General features: G+C 40.4%; 1 protein-coding gene across 6 annotated transcripts in view; it reads left to right on the top strand.

Annotated features, from left to right (window-relative positions):
- NFIA (nuclear factor I A) overlaps positions 1–20,068 on the top strand; it is a 247,455-nt gene that overhangs the window by 202,626 nt on the left and 24,761 nt on the right. For 3 of the 6 annotated variants that reach the window (XM_026074470.1, XM_026074472.1, XM_026074473.1), the window contains 2 exons: positions 3,893–4,021; positions 18,059–18,237. In XM_026074470.1, the coding sequence (XP_025930255.1) occupies positions 3,893–4,021; positions 18,059–18,237 (308 nt within the window). The remainder of the gene's footprint in view (positions 1–3,892; positions 4,022–18,058; positions 18,238–20,068) is intronic. The other 3 variants (XM_026074471.1, XM_026074475.1, XM_026074474.1) reach the window with 3 other exon arrangements.

The following is a 20,068-nucleotide window of genomic DNA, read 5'->3' as shown; positions in this document are numbered from 1 at the left end:
TGTCCTGCTGAGCCGGCGCCAGCCCTTCCGCGGGGCCGAGCGAGGTGCCGCCGTCGGGGCAGCGGCCCCCAGCGCTCGCCGGCTCCGGGGAGCGATGCCGAGGAAAGCCGTGCGAGGCAGCGGCTCTACCCGCGCGAGCCTCAGCTTTAACTTTTTAATTTCCTGCATCCCTGAGCAACGCAGGAGGGGAAGCTGAGGCCTGGGGACCACTAAACGCGATAAAACTCATTAGGTATGAAACAGAAGACCTTTAAAACTGGCCCAGAGTCTCCAGCATGGGTGCCAGCAATTACCCACCTAATTCCATATTTAGTCATCCATCTTCGCTCGTGCCTCGGAGTCGTTATGTACAACCTGCTGTCGGAGAGGTGGCCTGATTTTCACGGGCTCCGGGCACCTGCCGTGCTAACTGGAGTGCTGAGGTTGCTTACCTCCGGGTGCGAGTTGTAGGATCAGATTTAAATTTTCCTGGGTGATTAAACCCGAGGTCCCTTGCTTTCGCTTTCGTCTCCCGAAAGGAGCTTCAATAGAGTGGCCAGCGTTGCAACATATGGCTTAGCAAGGGGGAAAAAAATGAAAATGAGTATTAGAAAGGGATGGACTAAAGAATACGCAGGATATATCAGGCACATTAACCAAACATATGGTGCTAAATGAGATATTTTTTTTAAATTGCAAAAAAATTGACATTCCTGGCAGTCTCAAGGATAATGTGACATGGCTGTGATAAATTTAGAAGAATGGGACATATTTTGGCTTGTTCTTGGAAACCTTTTTCTTGCATGCAGACTGTATTTCTTCTTTTATTAACCCATTCAAAGAATGTTTGAATTTTGCTGCTAGAGCACCATGCTAGCGCACCATAATATGTGAATGATGCTAATTGCTTTGCACTGCCTAACTTTCTGTCATACCCTTCCCTCTTAAAGGACAAAACATGCTTTGGAAATGAGCTGGCAAGCTCGTCTTATTCTTTCTCTTGGTCAATATTAAGTGAAGTAATTAAGCTCCTGTTTGCATATTCTTCTGAACTAAGAAGCAGCCATTTTTTTCTTGAGATCTGATGGATGTGATCACTCACGATAAAATGTGTCATTACAAACCTCAAACAAAATAAAAACATGGTAGAGCTAGACTGTTTCAAAACTAAGACATTTCAAAACACACTGAAATAAAAATAACAGCAGTAGTAATAGTAATGGCAATCATAATGATGATAATAAATAAATACAAAAAAAATAGGAACCAGTTAGCCAGGCTTCAAGTTTTCTTTCTGTTCACTATTTCACAGCACAGGGTTACATTCGAATCTCCCTTTGCACATTACGACGGCTGTCTCAGCCCTATAAAACCCATCCCCGTGTGAGAATGACACTGCTCAGCACTGCCACAGTTCAAGGTCATTCAGCTTTTTTGTTGAAGCTCCTCAAGTTTCAGCGTTCTGGACGCAATCACAGAACTTGCTGCAGCTTTAAACTATATTGCACTGTTCTCTCCACCCCTTCCCCAAACCATGGTTTAGATCAGTCGAGCAGTTTTTTAAAGCACAGGGGTAAAATAATAGCTTATCCCCCCTCTCAGAAGTTGTATTATCTTTCCCGTAACCCTGAAGTAGGGATGCGGCCAGGGGATAAGGGGAAAAGCAGGCAAGCCAGGCCCTGCATTTGAGAGCCAGTGGCACCGCAGCGTGCGTAGCCGTCGTGTCCTTATTCCTTGCACAGCCCCGTTCCTTGCACGCGGGGCACCGTCACCGCGCACGCAGCCTTCCTGGCTCTGCGCATGGGCTGTGCACCCTGGCCCTGCACGGGGGCCTTGCGCTTCCGTGCGAGCTGCTGCACGACGCCGCAGATGGAGCAGGTCGTAGACAGGCCTGTTCGACTGCCGTCGTCCCTGCGCATGAACGGTGGCTTGCTCTGTCCCTGATGCTCTGCGTTCAGAGGGATGGAGTCCGCTAAAACCTGCCCTGGAGGCACGCTTAGCCCCTTGCACAGGCCATCGCAGGAGAGAGGTGCTCACGGCCTTGCTGCCAGCGGAGGAGAGCCTCTACCCTCCCTTGACCCTTGACTTTGTGTTTGAGCTGGCGGTGACGCTCGTTTGGTGGCTACCACCCGCGTTCCTCCATCAGAAAGGCGTCTGGGTCAACAGCACCGTTACTTCTTTTGAGTGTCCTTGTGATGAATTTGGACACTCAAACACGAATCGAAGTTACAGCCCACCATGCCATTTGAGCAGCCGGTCAGCGGGCTGCGTTGGGCCATTTCCTTCCGATGCCTCAGTTCAGCCTCCTTCTTTCTTCACCACCAGTCTGAACCAACTCGTTTGCTTTTGTTCCTACCCCAAAGTCTTTAAAAGCAATATGAAAAAAACAACCCATCATTGCTCTTGCACAATAGTTTGCCAGTTCTAAATTTTTATTTAAAAAAAATAACGTATGTAACTTTTCTTGCTGTGAAGCACCAACCACCACAACAGAAGACCCTTGTAGCAAACAGTTTCAAGACAGAAAGTTATAACTACAGCACTGGAACTCTAACCACTCCCTTACTTTATTTAACTTTCTGAATATAAACTGCAAAACCTCACTGAAACCATTAAGACCCCAGCAGTGCAGTGTATAAAGTACAAGAAGGCTGCTGCATATTGCAGTCAACATCCCAGGGACTATAAAAGTAGTGTTATTAAATATAATGTTAATAATATTGTCCAGAGATAATAATGTCCAGGCCTTTCTCTTCCATTTTTTAGCAATTAAATTCTTTAAAATAGCTGGAAATAAGGTTGACTGACCTTGCTAGTGGAAGTTCAACTTCCAACATTATCTGAGGTTTTGCTTTTTCACCTGAAACCTCAAAATCCTGCACCTTTGTTTTGCTGTATCTCTACAGATATGCAAAATGTCTGATGTATTGTATATACTGAAAATGGTGTATTTTCAGAGGTATGTACAGCTAATCAGAACATCCATATGCTTCAACATCTATAAAACTATAGATAATAATACAGTCACACACATATCCTTTATCTGTATGCTGCAATATTCTTTTATCCAAGCATAAACCATATGCACGAAAGCTTGGATTTTAAGAGCCCATTGCAATACATTCTTTCCACTAATTTCTTTGGTACAACATAGAAGCTGAATGAACCACAGGCTTGATACAATATCAACAGGAGTTACTCCTGCAGAGTATAATAATGGTCATATTAGCATTGCACCATTTCTGCCTGTCCATGGGAGAGGTTTCACCCAGTGGCAACTAGGATTTTCATTGGAAGCCTTTGATATAGTTCAAGGGCATAATAACAACTCTGAAAAAATGCCAGTGTGGCTTCTAATATAAAGACATAAATACCATTCACCTTTTAAAAAAATTTGAAAGTAAAAGGGAACCACATAAATATATTACTTTCAAATACCTTTGAAGTCAGAGTAAGGAAATGCAGAATATGAACTCAGAAAACTTCATTCTCTAGTTGTGCCTTGAGTCTTGCAGCACATTTAAAAGATCCATTTGCAATAATCTACTAAACCAGTGAGTGAAAGACAGAACTCATAAAAAGCCTGTAAAAATCCAAATGCTCCAGCTATTACAGATTTCTAAAAATAAAGCAGAGTAGGTTTCAGTAGCAATAATAAGCTGCATCTTATCCATATTTCAGATTTAAAAGAAAAATATGGCTGCGTTTTAGTACTCGTTGCTCAGAGCAAACCATGGCCACTTCTTCCTCAAGAAAGACCATAAATAAAAGTGAGCTTTCAGCTCACTGTTGTATTCAATTTCATTTGTCCTTTAAGTTTATCTAGCTGCTTCTGCACCCACTTTCACAATGCATAGGCTGTCGTTCCATGACCTAGCATTATTAAATTGCACTTATCAATCATTCTTGCCAGGAATGCCATCGCCAACTACATTAAAGAAGTCAGAGAAGTCTGGTTTCAGCAGTCCCTCGCCTTCGCAGACCTCCTCCCTTGGAACGGCTTTCACACAGCACCATCGACCTGTCATTACAGGACCCAGAGGTGAGGCCTTACCCAGGAGCCCCCAGGCAGCGTGAGCGTTAGCCGCAGCACCCTGTGTCCCAACGGCTTTCCACGGAAAGTAGTCACCACGTGTGACCCACCCAGTGAGAGGCTTTGCTTCGAAAGCTCGTACCCTGGAGGTTCTCGTTGTCAAGAACTGTGTTTGGTTTTGCTAGTTTGGGCTGGTTGTTAAAACTCCTGATGACAATTCAACATTTCCTAAGGGGGAAATGTTGGTTTCTGGGGGCTTGGGGTTTTTATTTGAAGAGGGTGGGGAAAGGGACAGGGTATAGTGTTGTGTTTCTGCTTGTATCAATATATACCATAGATCCAGTTTAACTGCTTGAGATAGGGACCCATCATTCACTTCTGAACCATGCCTATCTTTCAACACTACTGCTTTGCCTCTGCGAGTCATTTAGCCTTTGTGTTGTTGGTGTCAGTGCGTTGAAGACCCACCTTGTTAGTGGACTCCTTTGAAGTTGGTTCCTGCAGTACTTTGTTGGTTTTCTTCACAGTACTCTTCTGACCAACCTTCCAAGTAAAAGAGATGTCCTCTGGGTCTTGATGTGCTTATAAATTTGTAAGAAAGATACATCTGCATTAACCTAGAAAACAGAATACAATGCTCAGTTCACGCTTGAAAAGGAACACACTTGGGCATAGTAATATACACGAATGACTCATCTTGCAAACCTTCATTTTGAAGATAGAAAAATAAGAATGAATGGTTGTGACATGTTTCTTTCTGCTATGAAATTTTACTTCATTTAGAAGAGATTTACTTCATTTAGAAGAGCTTTGTCGAATGGTGAAGCATGAAAAGACATATTAGCAATTCATACTAGAAATCATTTTGAAATGTCTGTTGGCATTAGTGTGGTCTTACTGAGGGCAACATAAACTAGGAGTAACCCCTCTGCACAGTGCCAGTTGTTTAGCCTAAAGTGGTGGAATTGCACCAACCTTAAGTTGATATGAGGTCAGAATTGTGCTTCATGGTTCTTTGTGCTTTGTTAAACCTTCCTAATGTAGTTTGATTTGTTGTGGTTAATCCCATAAAAATTATTTACTACCTGAGAGACAAGTGCCTAGATCCTCAAAAGGAATTTCGAGATCTAAGTTCTGTGCAGCTATCTAAACTCCCTTGAGATTCGGATCTGTGCTATCTGGCAAATATATCATTTCTTCTTTTAAAAGCCTTGATAATTGATGATGTAAGTGTGAATAATATGAATGTTCCATTAACATCATATTCAGTGCACATCAGCTGACTGATTTCCTATCTTTTAGAAGTTCAACCTTTTAGATTGGAATTGTTGATCAATTAGTTAATAGAACTTTTCTGTATTTTGTTATGTTTTACCTTACGCGTATTTTTTAAGATCATAAAGTGCCTTTTTATGCCCCTATTTAGAACCTTTACATTTTTAATTTTTGTGTGGTTTGGAAAGGAAATGTATCACTAGTTAGGTCTTGTTTAAATCTCATCTACAGTCTGTTTTCACAAGACTTCTTCTGTGCACGTGGGGATATGTGAGAAGAACATCCAAAACCTGGCAGAATTCGAAAGAGCAATACAATGACTCCAGTTCACAAATTTTGTTTGTTTGGAAGGAGGTGTCTTTACTAGCTCCATAGGAAAGTATCACAGTTTCTATTCACCATAGCTCCTAATAGGTTGAGCAAAATTTGTTTTTCTGCAACATCATTTCAAAGTGTCTTCTATTTTATGCTTGTTCACAGACAGTGTTACAGACTTTCAGGAAAATCCTCTGGATGCATCCATAGTTCCTTAAGTGTCATCGTCCTGGAAAAATCTTGTTCCAAATTTCATCTGTTGTTCTTTTKTGGGCATTCCTCTTCAATATTCTTCTTTCACAACACATTGGCTGTGTTTGTTTTTATTCTACAGCAATCATTCTATTAGTAAAGGGTAATATACTGAGATGGATTATTTTCTGCAAATCCCATTTTGTTCTTTATTCTATTCCCTCCAGTGTACTTTAGGACAATAAGCAGAAAGAGAAGCTTTTCAGGTGCATGAGGTGTGTAATGCAATCATATAAGAGGACAGAACCTTCAAGCAACTCATATCTGCCAGTAGTTACTGGAAGTTGTACCTTTTTGTGAAGATGATAGGTATAATATAGTACACACATATGTTGCATTCTCTTTGGATACATATGCAATATATAAATGGCTTATGACAGGTCATCCTGAGTGGTCTTCAGAAAAAGAGAGAGCAGGGTTTACTTCTCATTCTGCAGAGAAATTTCAGCAAGAGGAAAGTCATGAGTAAGTAGGTCACAATCAGAGTAAGCCCCTGAGCCAACTAAACAATTCAGGAAGGTCCATTCTCCTTTTGATGTTCCTGTGTGCAGACTGATCATTTGGATATGTATATGAGACACATTTGTAGGGCATGATCAAAAAAGACAGCAGAGAAAAGGCTGTAGACTATTCATGGCAGGTGTTGTCAATGACATGCAGTGATTTGTAACTTCTCAGGAGTACTCTTGAATCCTTCAAACTCTTCCAAACATTCCTTAGAGCACAGTGCAGTTCTTTTGCTGGGGATATCCCAAGATATGCAGGGCCCTTCCCAGTGATACTCATAATGAATTATTTTGGGAACAAAACTTGCTTGGAGGAGGAGTAGATCTGTAAGAGGATTTCTCTGTTATGAGGTGCTCCATTCAATGAACCTGGCTGGAAAACCTCTGTTCTCATGAAATTGGCTGTACTGTACTGTGTTGTGGAAGGCTGTGCRCTAGTTTTCCGTCTGCATTGGTGCTGCTGCCAGTACTCAGCCCAGCTGGGCAGTAGCCAGCAGAGAGGATCTGAGCTGGCTGACCAAAGGACCAGATGTGCAGTGAGTGCTGGCGCATGGATGCCAATGCTTCAGTGACTCCTCAGTAGTTCCAACAGATGGTGGCAAGATCCAAGTTTCTTTGGTGATAAGCTAGCAAAGTGATTCATGGAGCCTCACTTGATGATGGCAGKTTTTTGGGCATGACTCTATGAATGCACCATATGTCTTCTCTGGACCAGTGTGGTTAGGATTCAGTGTCTGGCAGATGGTAAAYTGATCACCTATAGGGTGGCTTTAGCACCACTATCAGTTTTAGAATGTATTTCAAAACATTGAAAATTCAAGCAGGTAGATCTCTATCTCCTAAGCAGCACACTTTTGTTACCTGCAAGACATTATTTGGTGGTCAGTGTTTCCGTCCTGTATTGCTGGCATCTTTCAAAGTTTCCCTGGCATTAACCTGCTTAAACTTTTTACCAGACAGTGAAGGATTTAAATACTATTGGCGACAGCAATATTCACATAAGTGGTTTCAGGTTTCCATGTATTGCTACTTACACTCTAGTGACTTTATATCTGGAGCTGGCTGAAACGTTAAATTGACCACAATTTTGTAAACCTGGGATACACAGCAGCTTGTGCTGTAGAGCACTCATGCATTTCCACAGAGTATGACAGCGTAGATCCCACAAGGCAAAGAGCAGCACGACAAGGCAAGGAAAGAAGAAAAAATAATAAGAATGAGATGATACATTAGGAAGATAAATGAAGGAGAAACACAATTACAAGAAACAAGACATACAGCACAAAGGGAAGAACCCAAGGAAGTGGCAGGTGAACAGAAAGAGAGGAAGGGATGAAAGTCAATCAGTGGAGTGGTTCTCGTTTTGTTATTTCTCTCCATAACAAGCATTTCCATTGAGACTTTTATCAGTACAGGCCTACCAGGGAAACTCAGCAGCGTGGCACCCTCCATTAGTTCCAAAAAGGCAGACACTTTGTCACATGCCTGGGAAGAAACTGTGCCCTTCTCTGCTCTCTACAGGATCGCCAAAATATCAGTGTCTGTTAGCTGTCCTGTCAGCTAACTTGAAATGAATAAATGTGATAATTTCTGCTAACTCACTTCAGAGCCACACAATGTGAAAGGACATTTTGTAAAAACCTGTAACATGCAACTAGCACTGGCTGCCACTCAAAGTTGTCAGCTTCCAGACTAATCTAACCTTCTACTTTCCGTAGAATTTTGACCGAAACAAAGCAGTGGAAGTTCATTACAGTACAGACATCCCAAATGTAGGTATGCTAATGTAAGACAGCCAAAAGAGGAGAGAAGCCACACCGTAACGGTAAGAAAGCGTATGACAGTTGAGTAGAAACTGAAAATAGCGTCATGCTGACCAACAGATTGGCTAATCCAGCGACGGTGCAAAGCAGTGCTCCAGCTGAGTGTCAGAGTACGGGGAGAACTTACCTGGTTTTAGCTGACCATGTAGATGAAGATTTTGATTTTCTCCCTTCATTCACTTTCAAAAAATACCAACTTTCCTAACAGATGGCCTCAAGGTCAGGGTTTAGTAGTTATTACATACCCTACCCAAACTTCCCTTTACTCCCATGTCCCAGGCAGGGGAGGACAGAGAGAAAGGCTTGCGAATGGTTAAAGCTTCAGCTAAACAAAAGTCAGGAACCGTGTAATTAAAACTCTACCTTTGTTGTATTGTAAAGAGTTACCCTGTGACATAGGAAATATTTAAAGGAGCAGCCTGTTCAGCTAATTTGTGTGCGAGCGAACTGCTTAGACAGTCCTATCCTAAATTAACTGTAAGGCCACCCACTGAGATTGCCTCATAAAGGGCCATGATTGCTCAGCTTCGTTTTGTATAACCGTTCAATAATTACTAGATAAATGCATAACTAAAAGCTCTATTACACTAATAATTTGTACTGAGATAGATGTGTGGGACACCATGCTGGGTTAATTTGTCATCCCTGCAGCAAACTTCTAAAGAGGGCTCTTTTGCAGAGGAATTGTGTTAATATGTTGCTCCAGTGAGGACATGTTAGAGCAACAAGATGACTTGGTCGCTTAATCTCCTAAAGAGGCAAAATGCCTGGAGGGTAAGTGCCAGAAAGAAGAACGGGGGGTGATTAACAGAGTGGACCTACATTTAAACTCATCCTGACAAAAGGAGCTGATCTAACTGAGCAAAAGAATAAAAAAAAAAAAGGAGGTGTTAAAAATACTAATAGGATTTCATACATCCCTAAAAAATAACATAAAAAAAATAGTGCTGTAGGACCAAGGTGTTTTACCCATGCTTTTAGTGATTACGCGTGCAGTTTCTTTGCTCTCTCTGATGTATCCATGAAGTTAAACTATATGCTTTAAACAGTGCAGTGAACTATAATATTTTTATCTCTGCTTTATGCTAAATTCTTCTAGCTTCTAACACACACAAAAAGCACATTATTACTTTAAATATGGAACCCATGTTTAAGCATGAGAGCTCTGGATTTTCAACCTCCTCTATTGACAGAACCATAAATCATGTTAAAGTTAAGTGAATTACTGTAGCGTGGAACTATAGCTTTAACAATGTTTATGTAGTATCAGCTTACCATCTACAGAATGAAAGGGGAAAAAAACACTGATATTAGAAATGGGAATGTGGAGTCCTATTAACTTAACAGCAATATATCACTCCAAAGTCACAGATTCCATTACCATGCCCTTTTTAGTATCAAAGCAGAATTATATCATCACACACATAAAGGTTGTGGGTTTTAAGAGAATTTACATTTCTATTGTAAACTTATCAACTGCATTTCATTATAAGAAAGACATGATATATTCTCCTAGCAGTAGTTGTTATCTCATATATAGGAATACATCATGTGCATTAAAAACAATAATAATATGCAAAAGTTGCCAGCATTTGATGTGAAATAGGAATTCTACAAACAGGTTAAATGATTCTTTTTTGACCTCCAGCTATGGTTTTGGAAGGGAGGAATGCTTTGCATTGGGATGACTTTTATTTCTGTACCTTTTTAATTAGTTCTATAGTATTTTGATCTCTCAAAGGTAGAAGAATTTTGCTGTGTTTTAAAACAATCTGCTCAAAACAGCTAACTTAACTGGCCCCCTGCCTATGCCAGAATCTGGAACCAGCACTGAGTTTGGCTCTACAGATTTTCAAATGCAGCCTTGGATAGTCAGAATCCAGAGTATACCAATAAACCCTGTGCCCAAACATAGTTTTAAGCATATTTCCCTTTGCCAGGGGCTCCATGAGCCCTGGTAAAAAAGGTTCTTCTGCCTCCCACTTCCTACTGCAAAATCTCTCCTACACAAAGGTACTTCTGAACAAAGGGTCCAGGTCATTTATACCACTGTGCTCCAAAGAGCAGTAAAGAGGGGATGACAGCCAGCCCCAACTTGGAGATACCATGGATCTGTTTTCTCAGCAGTGCTTAGCAGCCCACCTGCACTTGACTTCAGGAGCTGAGAGAGGAACATTCTGCAATTCAGTTCTTCTCCTTGATGTCCATGAGCAGGAACAGATCCTCCATCCATCATATTTAGGGTATTTGTATATCTCTTCCACTGGTCAGCTGTTTATATTATATTTTGAATGTTTCATCTATGTTTGCCTATATAATGGGGAAGTAAATGTCAGTGGTATCTAAATCTTACCCGTACTGAGAAGGTAAGGCCTATTTTTGTTCTCATTTCATCATGATTTCACAGTGTTGTCAATGAGAATGGGAATGCAGAGACAATATCAGTTTGAATTTAGCTCATCCATGGACCTGATAGACATGTTACTAGAAGGCCACTTTGCATCATTATGGGACTTAAGCAATGCTTAGGTTTCCTGCTGATCTGAATCCCCTTCCTAAAGAGCTGGTCCTAGGACTGATCAGTCCTATCGTCAGCAGCTCAGTATTTAAGTGGAGGCAAGTCCTTGCTACCCTGAATGAGACAGATGTAGAGATTGCTCTACATTTATCACCTTAGAGTCTATTCTTAATGGGCAGTAAGAAAAATGGGGACTTTCAGAAATCTTTGAAAGAGTTACAGGGACACAACTCCCATTGAAATTCAAAAGCAGTTAATGAATTCTCTCAGGACCTCTGCAAATCCCAGCCCAAGTTTCTTAATTATTTTTTTCTTGTTTGGGTAACCRCTTTCATCACAAAAATCTGTGGGCTTAAAGCTATTGTTTTAGGCTTCTATTCTTTACCTCTTGTATTGTATTATACACAGAAGTGTAAGTTCCTTTCAACAAATTTGGATTATTGCCAGATCTCCTTATTAAAAAGTCACTCTTCATATTTCCGATAAACACAGCTGTTTCATGGTGTTTGAAAGCATTTCACATCAGCCAGCATGGTGGCTTAGCCAATTAGTACTCTAATATGGTCAATTTTGAGAATAAGTACCTTTGGGGTACAAAGGGTGGGATACATCTTGCATAATTTGAACTGGCACTTGCACCAGTTTAATGCTAGAAGAAAGCTTACAGCACGCAGGGAGTTAACACAGCTTAGACGCCTGAAGTGGAAATATCTAGCAGAACAAACTGTTCCATAACATTTCCAGGGAAATGACTTTTTAAAAAATACTTTCTTAATTGTAATGTAGCCAATTATAAAGGCCTCAAAAACAAGCTGATAAATATGATCCTGTTTCATTATGACTATAACGTTACTATTTCTAGGAAGATTGATCAATGTTTAATGAGCTATTAGTAAACTTAATTATCACTTGATACAGGAGCTATCTGAGTGTCGTGCCCTAGTGAAGCCAATGCTCCGTCAGTCTGCTCTGATGGACAAGCCCTTGTGCCTGTAAAGGAACCGTGGTTTTGATTGCCCAGACCACTACTTCCTTGAACAGGCGGAGAGTGCAGGGCGATGATAGTCCTTGCCTGGGTGGGAGAAGAGGAACGCAAAATGACCCTTTCAAAGACTTCAAACAACATTATGAAGAAAGAAGTTTCATCCAATCATCTGGTCTTGAAGGGGCTGGCCAGGCTTTTTGGAAGAGTTGATGGAAGGTAGATGGATCAGTATGTTGGGCTGTGCTGGTGGAGAAATCTGTCTGAGCCCTGCAGGTGTGATCACAAAGTCCCCTTAGCACAGCAGGGAGTGCTCCCTGGGAGAAGGCATCCCAGGGGCTTTCAGTAGAACAACTCCTTTTTTCAAGGAGAAGGGCCTGGGAAAGGATCCTGTATATCTGCAGAAAACCATAACCTGCTTCAAATTAACTGATTCTTTATTATCTGATCATACAATTCAATACAATTTACAATTTTATCTCTTACTCGTTTGCCCAACACCTGCGAAGTGCTAATCTAATCARTGAGTACGACTTATTTTATTAGTAATTTAGTTTGGTATTGGCTACTACAAATCAAGAAGGGAAAAGACAACACTGGGCTTCATAATCAGACAGTTCAACTCAGCATTCTGAAAAACCCTCTTTCTTCTACGCCGCACAACAGTACGAACCCCTAAAACACTAAAAAATCCAGTAGAGCTTGCAACAGCTGTACTGCATAATTACTTGGCCCAACAGCAGTAGTTTTAAAATGCTGGTATATCTGTTGCAGGCCACCATACATTATCATCTCATTTTCAATAAAAAGTCTGGGATGTTTCAGATGAGCTTCAATGGAACTAGGATCATGTGTGCTTTGAAATATTTATGCCTGCCTTGAGATAGAAGGATAATTCCTGCCTCCAGCCCCTCCCTCCACAAATAACAGATTTAATAACACCAGATAGTCCAACTCTTCCATACCTACAGCAGGTAGAAATGAAGTTCTGACTTTGAAATACATGTTTTTTCATAGGTGGTAGAACTTAAAATTTATATCATTTAGTGAGGTCAGTAATAAAGTATAAATGTCATAGGCTGAAAGATGCCAGGAGAAAAATGGTTTGGCAGCATGGAGCTGCTTAGGGATACATAAATAATAAGTCAATAAGTAAATAAATAATAGACAAAGATCTCTGTTTTATCTTCCATTTGAAGATCTCAAAGAATTTACAGTCACTGACTGAGGCTTGTAATATCCCAACAGAAGCATATAGGTAGTCGTAGCCCCTTCTTATACACAGAAAAACTTACATCACTCTAGGCATGGTTTTCAGAAGCAATGACTTTATCCTTTTTATTACAGACTTTTGAAAATCGTGACTGAGGTGATTTGCCCATGGTCACTGGTCACTTTTAGAGGCAAGTGTGCTTTTACTGTAACACAGAGGTGATGCTGCCGTTAAGAAGTGGTTAAGTGGTCTGTCACTTGAACCAATCTAATTTGTTTGGGTAGAGGGTTTTCAGAAAGATTAGACAGATAAAAAAAAGTTCTCTGGAAATGAGGATTTTACATGCAGTCATTAACTTCTTGTGAATCTTGTTAATAAGTTTCAGGTTTGTGACTTGCAAAGTATCATTATTAGGGTAAGAAGAAGATTTGGGAATTTTGCTTGTTACCACTTGATTATCACTGATTAATAGTTGCATCTAAAAGATGAAGCCATGCTGGTTCACGCTGCGGTGGTGTTTTTGTAAAGTTAGTTAAAAGCATGCCACACCTGAAAGCAGATAAGGTTTTACTGTTGGCATTGCTTTACTGCTTACATTTCTTGGGATCCTCCCACAGAATTAGGAACCAATCTAAAACGTTGATGCCAAAAGCCACAATTACAATGAAAGGAATCTAAGTCCCTGACCAACATGGGTGAATCTATATGATGGTTTATAGAAAAGAGGCAATTAAAATCCTGTCCAGCTTACAAAGCTGAATACCTGGCTAAATTTGTGCTCAAGGGAAAATAAAGAGAGGCTGAAAAGAATTATATGGAATTGCCTTATGAAGAGTTAGGTGATACGGTTCAAACAACAGGAAACAAGAGGGAAATGTGAATTTTTGTGGAATACTTCAGGAGAAGCAGGGGGAAATAGCAACCGGAATTTGAAGTCTACGCTAGCTCACATCCTTTAATTGATTGAAAATGTTGGTGAGGATTCCTGCATTTGGAAACACGGTTGCACTCTGCACCTAGATCTTGTTTGCTGAGTGAGGTCTCTGGGCACCTGCATCATCAGAAAGGCTGTTTTTATATCCACTGGAGTTAGTGGCAACAACATAGCTATCAGGCTAATGGTCTGTCTGGGCTGGCAGTTCTTCGGCTTTAGCACTTAATTCACTCTCTCTAGTAAATGGCATGCACACTTGTAATGTTCATCAGTTTAATAGTAATATCTTCTTCTTACCAAACAGCCCTTCCTATTGCCACGTGAGAAGTTTGATATTTCCCAGGGAGAGGCTGCAAAAACAAACCTTTTGGAGATCTTTATACCATTCCTTATTTGTTATGCTAATCCATCTCCTCTGAGAAAATGAAATCCTTCGTGCCAGTATACGGCACAGACCGAGGACTGACGACGGTCTTGCTTCCTTCCTCCAGTCTTTCTCGTGATGGGCAGGAGCCCTTGGAGGCTCTGCCGAGGAGCCAGCCAGGGCTCAGGGAAGGAGCCCTCTCTCCTCCTCGCAGCACGAGCCCTTCCTCCTGAATTATTCTGTATCGTTTCTGCATCCATTTTTCTCTGCTCTCTCACGCAAAACCCTCTCCTTGGGAAGATCACTGACAAATGCTTTCCAATTTGTTTTCTCTTCTGACATGCTGAGGAGGTCAAAGGCAACAGAGAATGACCCTGCGCTTACAAGCCTATAAATATCTCTGATAGCCATAACACGTCTTTGATATAGCAATCCAACTTCTATATAGACACATACCTTGGAAGAGCTACATGCAGTGAGGTCTCCGGCCTAGTTTTGAATTGCCACATGTTCTCGGGCTGCAGTTTTTTATTCCTTGCTACATTTCTGTCTTTTTTTCCACCCAGAGGAAGAAAGGGAATGAATTTGTTCCCAGATGTGTACATAGGAYAGTGCACTGACATAACAATTTCAAATAGTGGTAACAGAGCTAGTGCTAAAATGAAACTTTGATAATAAATGTTTAAAAAATCCCAATRTATTTTTTACTTAATTCATTGTTTTCCACAGAAAGTTTCTTTTCTCACTTTTATCTTCAGCCTTCATCTTTCATTCAGCATACAAGCCAAGGGGGGAAATAGAAAAGAAGACATAAAGGAACAAAAGAGAAAAGAGAGGAAAAATGCATTTTATATCATTGAAAGAATAGAAACGTTGTATCCTGATGAAAATTTTTTCACAGTCATCAAAATTCGTACCACCAGTTTTTATTGAATAAACATTCTTGGCAAAATATTTTGACAAGCTCTAAAATTGCTGTTAATTCAGGGAGAAGGTAGTGATACATTCATACATGTAAATTAGTTATGACATAAGTGGCATTAATGAAGCTACACGGATACAGGGGTGGTGTAAGTGAGAGCAGAGGCTGACACGTCAGTGGAAATCATCTGACTAAGGGCAGGTGCTTACTTACACTGGAGGTATCTCYGCCTGAGCTAGTAACTGTGGGATCCCTTCGTATGCATTGGTGAGCGGTCAATATTGTCGATGAAGTCGAAGGGGTGATTCATCTACCCAAATGTGGTGGTCTATTTTTGCATGAGATGAATGGCTCCCTAGACTCCATCAGTTCTATTTAGTAGCTCTCCATTGATTCCCAGATAACTAACTCAGATTAGCCTCATGATAGGCACCCCATTTGCTAAGATGAATCCCACATTATTTCTACCTTTAATAGCACGCTTTGGAGATACAGCCTCTCTCAGGAGGCCGGGGACAGGAAAACAATCTTCGTTTCTTTCATTTTGATTTGGGTTCTGTATCAGAAGAGTTTTCAAATATACAGTAATTTAAGATGCAAAGTCTGAACAAGACTCTCTGAAAATGAATAAGCAATAATTCCCTACATTTGTAAAATAAATAAATAAATAAATAAATAATAAAGAAAGAAAGAGATAAGCACAGATGTGCAGAGAGGGTAAACAGGCTAGGCTCACAGGTATTTGCTTGGCCATGGAGTAACTGTAAACATTCCCGTATGAATGGACCGTAGGATATGCTTCTTCATGCTTGCTTTTCTCCAGTGCAGCCCTGCAGAGCTAGAATAGCTGCGGGAAGATCCTTTTTTTCCAGTTGAGTCCACATCCCATACTATCTTGCTATTGCAGTGTAGGTATAGCTCATGCTGTCAAAAGGATATCACTGAATCCACATCTACTTGGACCATAGATAGTTGAAGGTTGTACGCTACCTTTTGCTTCTTCATCCCTATGCTTTCTTTTAGCRGCGTTTCCCTGTTGCATGAGATGCAGTCCACTCCCCACATGTAGTATGTGTTTCTCTTTCTGTTGTGAATATTTTACACAGTACTAAGGGGAGCAGACTGGGAGGACTCATGGGGTTGTTGGTGGTACAGCGGGGCTTTTCACTGCAAGGGCGAGAGCTTCATATTCATCCCATATCAGCAGTGACTAAGAATTGCTACCATGCAATAGCTGTCACCTTGAAATGGTGTCCTGTGTAGCATGGTGACTGGATTGGTGATAGCTCTTTTTCACAGTGCTTTTCACGGTGCTGTTGCCAGTTCTCCAGAGCATCCCRGTCAGGAGTGGAGCTCTTTTTGGTGGTGGTGTCAAAGCAATCGTTCATACGGAGTCATGGAAACAGAAGTACATATAAATGCTGCCCAGTCAACCCTTAATGAATGTTCACAGGATRATGCAGTAGCTTTGCTTGCTGCTGTCCCTGTGGTACATGTTTTATCCATGTCTTCAGGCTTTGAGTTTGTTAATGGTKTAATAATGCTTCCCCCAAAAAAATCATTAATAAAGTGTCATATTATTAAACTGGCAATGAGCAAGACTAAGACACAGATTTTAGCTTTTGCGTAATTGAGGCTTTTTGATAACATTCCCTGTTAAATGAGTGCTCATTCTTGTTTGATTTTGGCTAACTTTTCTGCATCTCTCCAATTTTTCCAAAAGTGCCTGTGGCTTTCTTTTGCACTCATATATTTCACTTACTCCAAAACCAACACATGACTTTCTGTAGGATACCACCTGCCTTGCATACCCTGTATTTAATCAGTTAYGTGTAGTGTACAAATGTAGCGTATGCACGTAGACACCCCTGAGGGATCATTGGAGTAGCATGCAAGGGAACAGTGGGGATAGAACGATCCCTTTTTGGTGAGAGATGAACTACGGTATGAAGATGAGCTTATGCTCAACCAGATCAACTGGCCCCTSTAGAGAAAGAGTGAATTTGCATTTTAAAGGGAAAAGGGAGAATTCACAGCACTACAAATGGCGGCAATTGCTACCTCGTKGTGACAACTAACAGTGGAAACAACTATTTGCTAGCAAAGGTCCAACCCAATATAACTTGAATGCCAAGGAACGGGACAAAGGTGTCACGTAACATAGGACAGCGTAATTTTGTCTTCAGTTGCACTTGTACAGTTCTGTTGAAATCAACTGAGGGTAAAATCTGTCATCGCCAGCGGGCTTGGCTACATTACACCTTCACTGCACATCCTCCTGCTAGCTTTTTCACCGTGGGTTTGTTGGTCTATAAATACACCAAACTTAAACATCATCCCTGAATGTGAGCTGGAGGCTTGTTGAAGAGTTGCACCTAACGTTATTCTGGAGAAATGTGAATGTAATTTTCAAAACAATCTTGCCACTTTGTGCATGTTCATTAACTAAAAACACGTTACTTAAAATAAATGTTCCTAAACTAAGGTGAAAAAAAACCCAAACCAAGAAGTGCTTGAGCATCTTTAAATTATCAACCATTTATAGCACAATATAAAAACAGATTCATATGTGCAAATCCAAGTTAAATGAAATGTCAAGGAACTTAACCCTAATCTCCTAAATACATTTTTTTATTGCCTGATTCATTAGGACTGCTCTTAAGGTGATGAATAGTTGTCACTTTCACCAAGAACTGTGGGTTCCTTTATATACGTCCACTAAAAACACAGAAAAGCCTTTAAARTGTCTGGCTCCATTTATTTTCAGGACCTAGATGAAGTGAGTGTAGGACACAATGTGGTCTAATATATCAATCGTGAAGATCAGATGTATAAACGATACCGTACGTTTAAAAAGACTAAAACTACAGTAGATTTAAACTGTTTTATTTTCCGAAGGCAAAACTCTACTCTATATAACGTCTTTGTTTTCTTTCCTTTAGCAAGTCCACATGCAACACCATCGACTCTTCATTTTCCAACATCACCCATTATTCAACAGCCTGGGCCATACTTCTCACACCCAGCAATCCGCTATCATCCTCAGGAGACTCTGAAAGAGTTTGTCCAACTTGTCTGCCCCGACGCTGGTCAGCAGGCTGGACAGGTGGGGTTCCTAAATGTAAGGAAGCCGTTTTTCTTTCTTCAGAAGTGTTTGTCCTATGTAACATTAACCACGGGCTTATGGGGTTATTTTAACAGCATGTTGCGCACAGGAACTCACCTTGAATAGCTGTTGCAAGAAAAAAAAAATGCCGCTACTGCAAAAATATTTAAAAAAAAAAACAATAAAAAAACTCACCAAAAAACACTTAACCACACATTGTGGTGAAATTAACTGTCAGAGCAGTGGGCGACGCAGTGACCTTTTGGGTCCTTCCGCAAGCGCCTTTGCTGCACGCGTTCTAACCCTAGCAGAACGAGGGTTAACAAAATATGAAGGCAGAATAATTTTTATTAATTATTTTTGAAGTTCAGGGGAGAGTGGGGTGGCAGGGAGAGAGCAGGAAAAGGGAGGGTGAGAAACAGATGTTTCAGATCAGCTAAGTTCATTAAAAAAAAAAATACTGCCTTATAGCACTTTAGATCAAGTTGACCAGTACTTGAACTCAAGATGTTAAAAGTACAGTTTATTATGGTTTGTTATTTCTGTAAGCAGTTATCTTTTCCCCTTATCTCTATGAAAAATTAAGCAGAGTTCCAAAGCTTCAAATAGCCATTTTCATTTTTTTAATCAAATAAAGTGAATCATCTCGCTATTATTGAAATAGCATTCCGGTCAAATGCAGAATTTATAAATTTTATGTAAATCATATCTAAAATAATGTTCTGAATATTTCATGAAATGTAATGCATGTAACTTTTTCCAGCCAATGAAGTAATAACTGGCAAAATTACTGTTTCTCTCCTGACACGCATACGATTGAAAGTGTTAATGAGAATTAGTTTAATTATTAGCATCTAATTTATTACACTTATTTAATAAGCTATATTGTCCTCAGTGCTTTCCTCTCCCTAGCAGAAAAACTGAGCTCTACTTACTCCAGCCAGCACTGGCTTTGAATAATGTCCGCAATATGTTAGCAGATACATTTATGTCTAGACAACAAATCAATACAGTGCTTTTCTTTTTCCTTGAGTATTCATTTGCTTAATTTATCCCAAACCATTCAGCATTATGAACTGTTAGCACGCTCACAATGAACATGCAGCAGGGGTCTTCTTGGCAGGAAAGTGACCTAATTGTGAGACAAGATAGTGTTTGAGGGATGTCACTAATATATTAGTTTATTAAAGGTACTGGATGGTGGAAAAAATAAATATCCCTGAAGGATTGCTTCTTACGGCAAACTGCAGTCTTTGAAGTCAGTGGGAGTGCTGTTAAGTTAAATGCAGATGAATTTGAGTCTTATTTATGCCCYGAACCATTTTTGCTCTATGGCAATTTTGATTTGCACCGACCCCACTCCAAGGCCTTTTTTCAATGCCATAGCAGGTGAAATGAAAATCAGGTCCCAAGTGTTTGCCAATACGAGTATTTTGTCCCCGGTAATTCAGGCTAATGGAAACCCTAACAAGAATTAAAATATTATTTTCTTCAGCAGTACTTAGGATATGGATCTGTATTTAAAACTGAGCTTTTATCATCAATGGAAAAGCAAATGTTCAGTGCCAGAAGAACTGCAGCGAGATCAATTTGTAGAGTGCTGTCGAAAGCGATCTCATCGTTTTTGTCACTAAAATGGAACACCTGATCACAAACTGTCCTACCTTCACTTTCTAATGGTACTTGGCATCTATCTGCATGGTTTTCAAGTGTCCAGGCAATCTTAAAATTTAAACTTACSAAGTTTGGGGAGATTTTTGTTTGGGTTTTTTTTTTAAGCCTGCTTCGTGTTTCTGTGATACTTGAAAACTTTTACAACTGGACAGGTTTTGCTGGTGATCACTGG

Source organism: Apteryx rowi, unplaced genomic scaffold (genome assembly GCF_003343035.1).
Source record: "Apteryx rowi isolate R43461 unplaced genomic scaffold, aptRow1 scaffold_39, whole genome shotgun sequence".
Classification (NCBI taxonomy): Eukaryota; Metazoa; Chordata; class Aves; order Apterygiformes; family Apterygidae; genus Apteryx; species Apteryx rowi.
The sequence above is the reverse complement of the archived record's forward strand: the minus strand, read 5'-3'. Positions and strand labels throughout refer to the sequence as shown.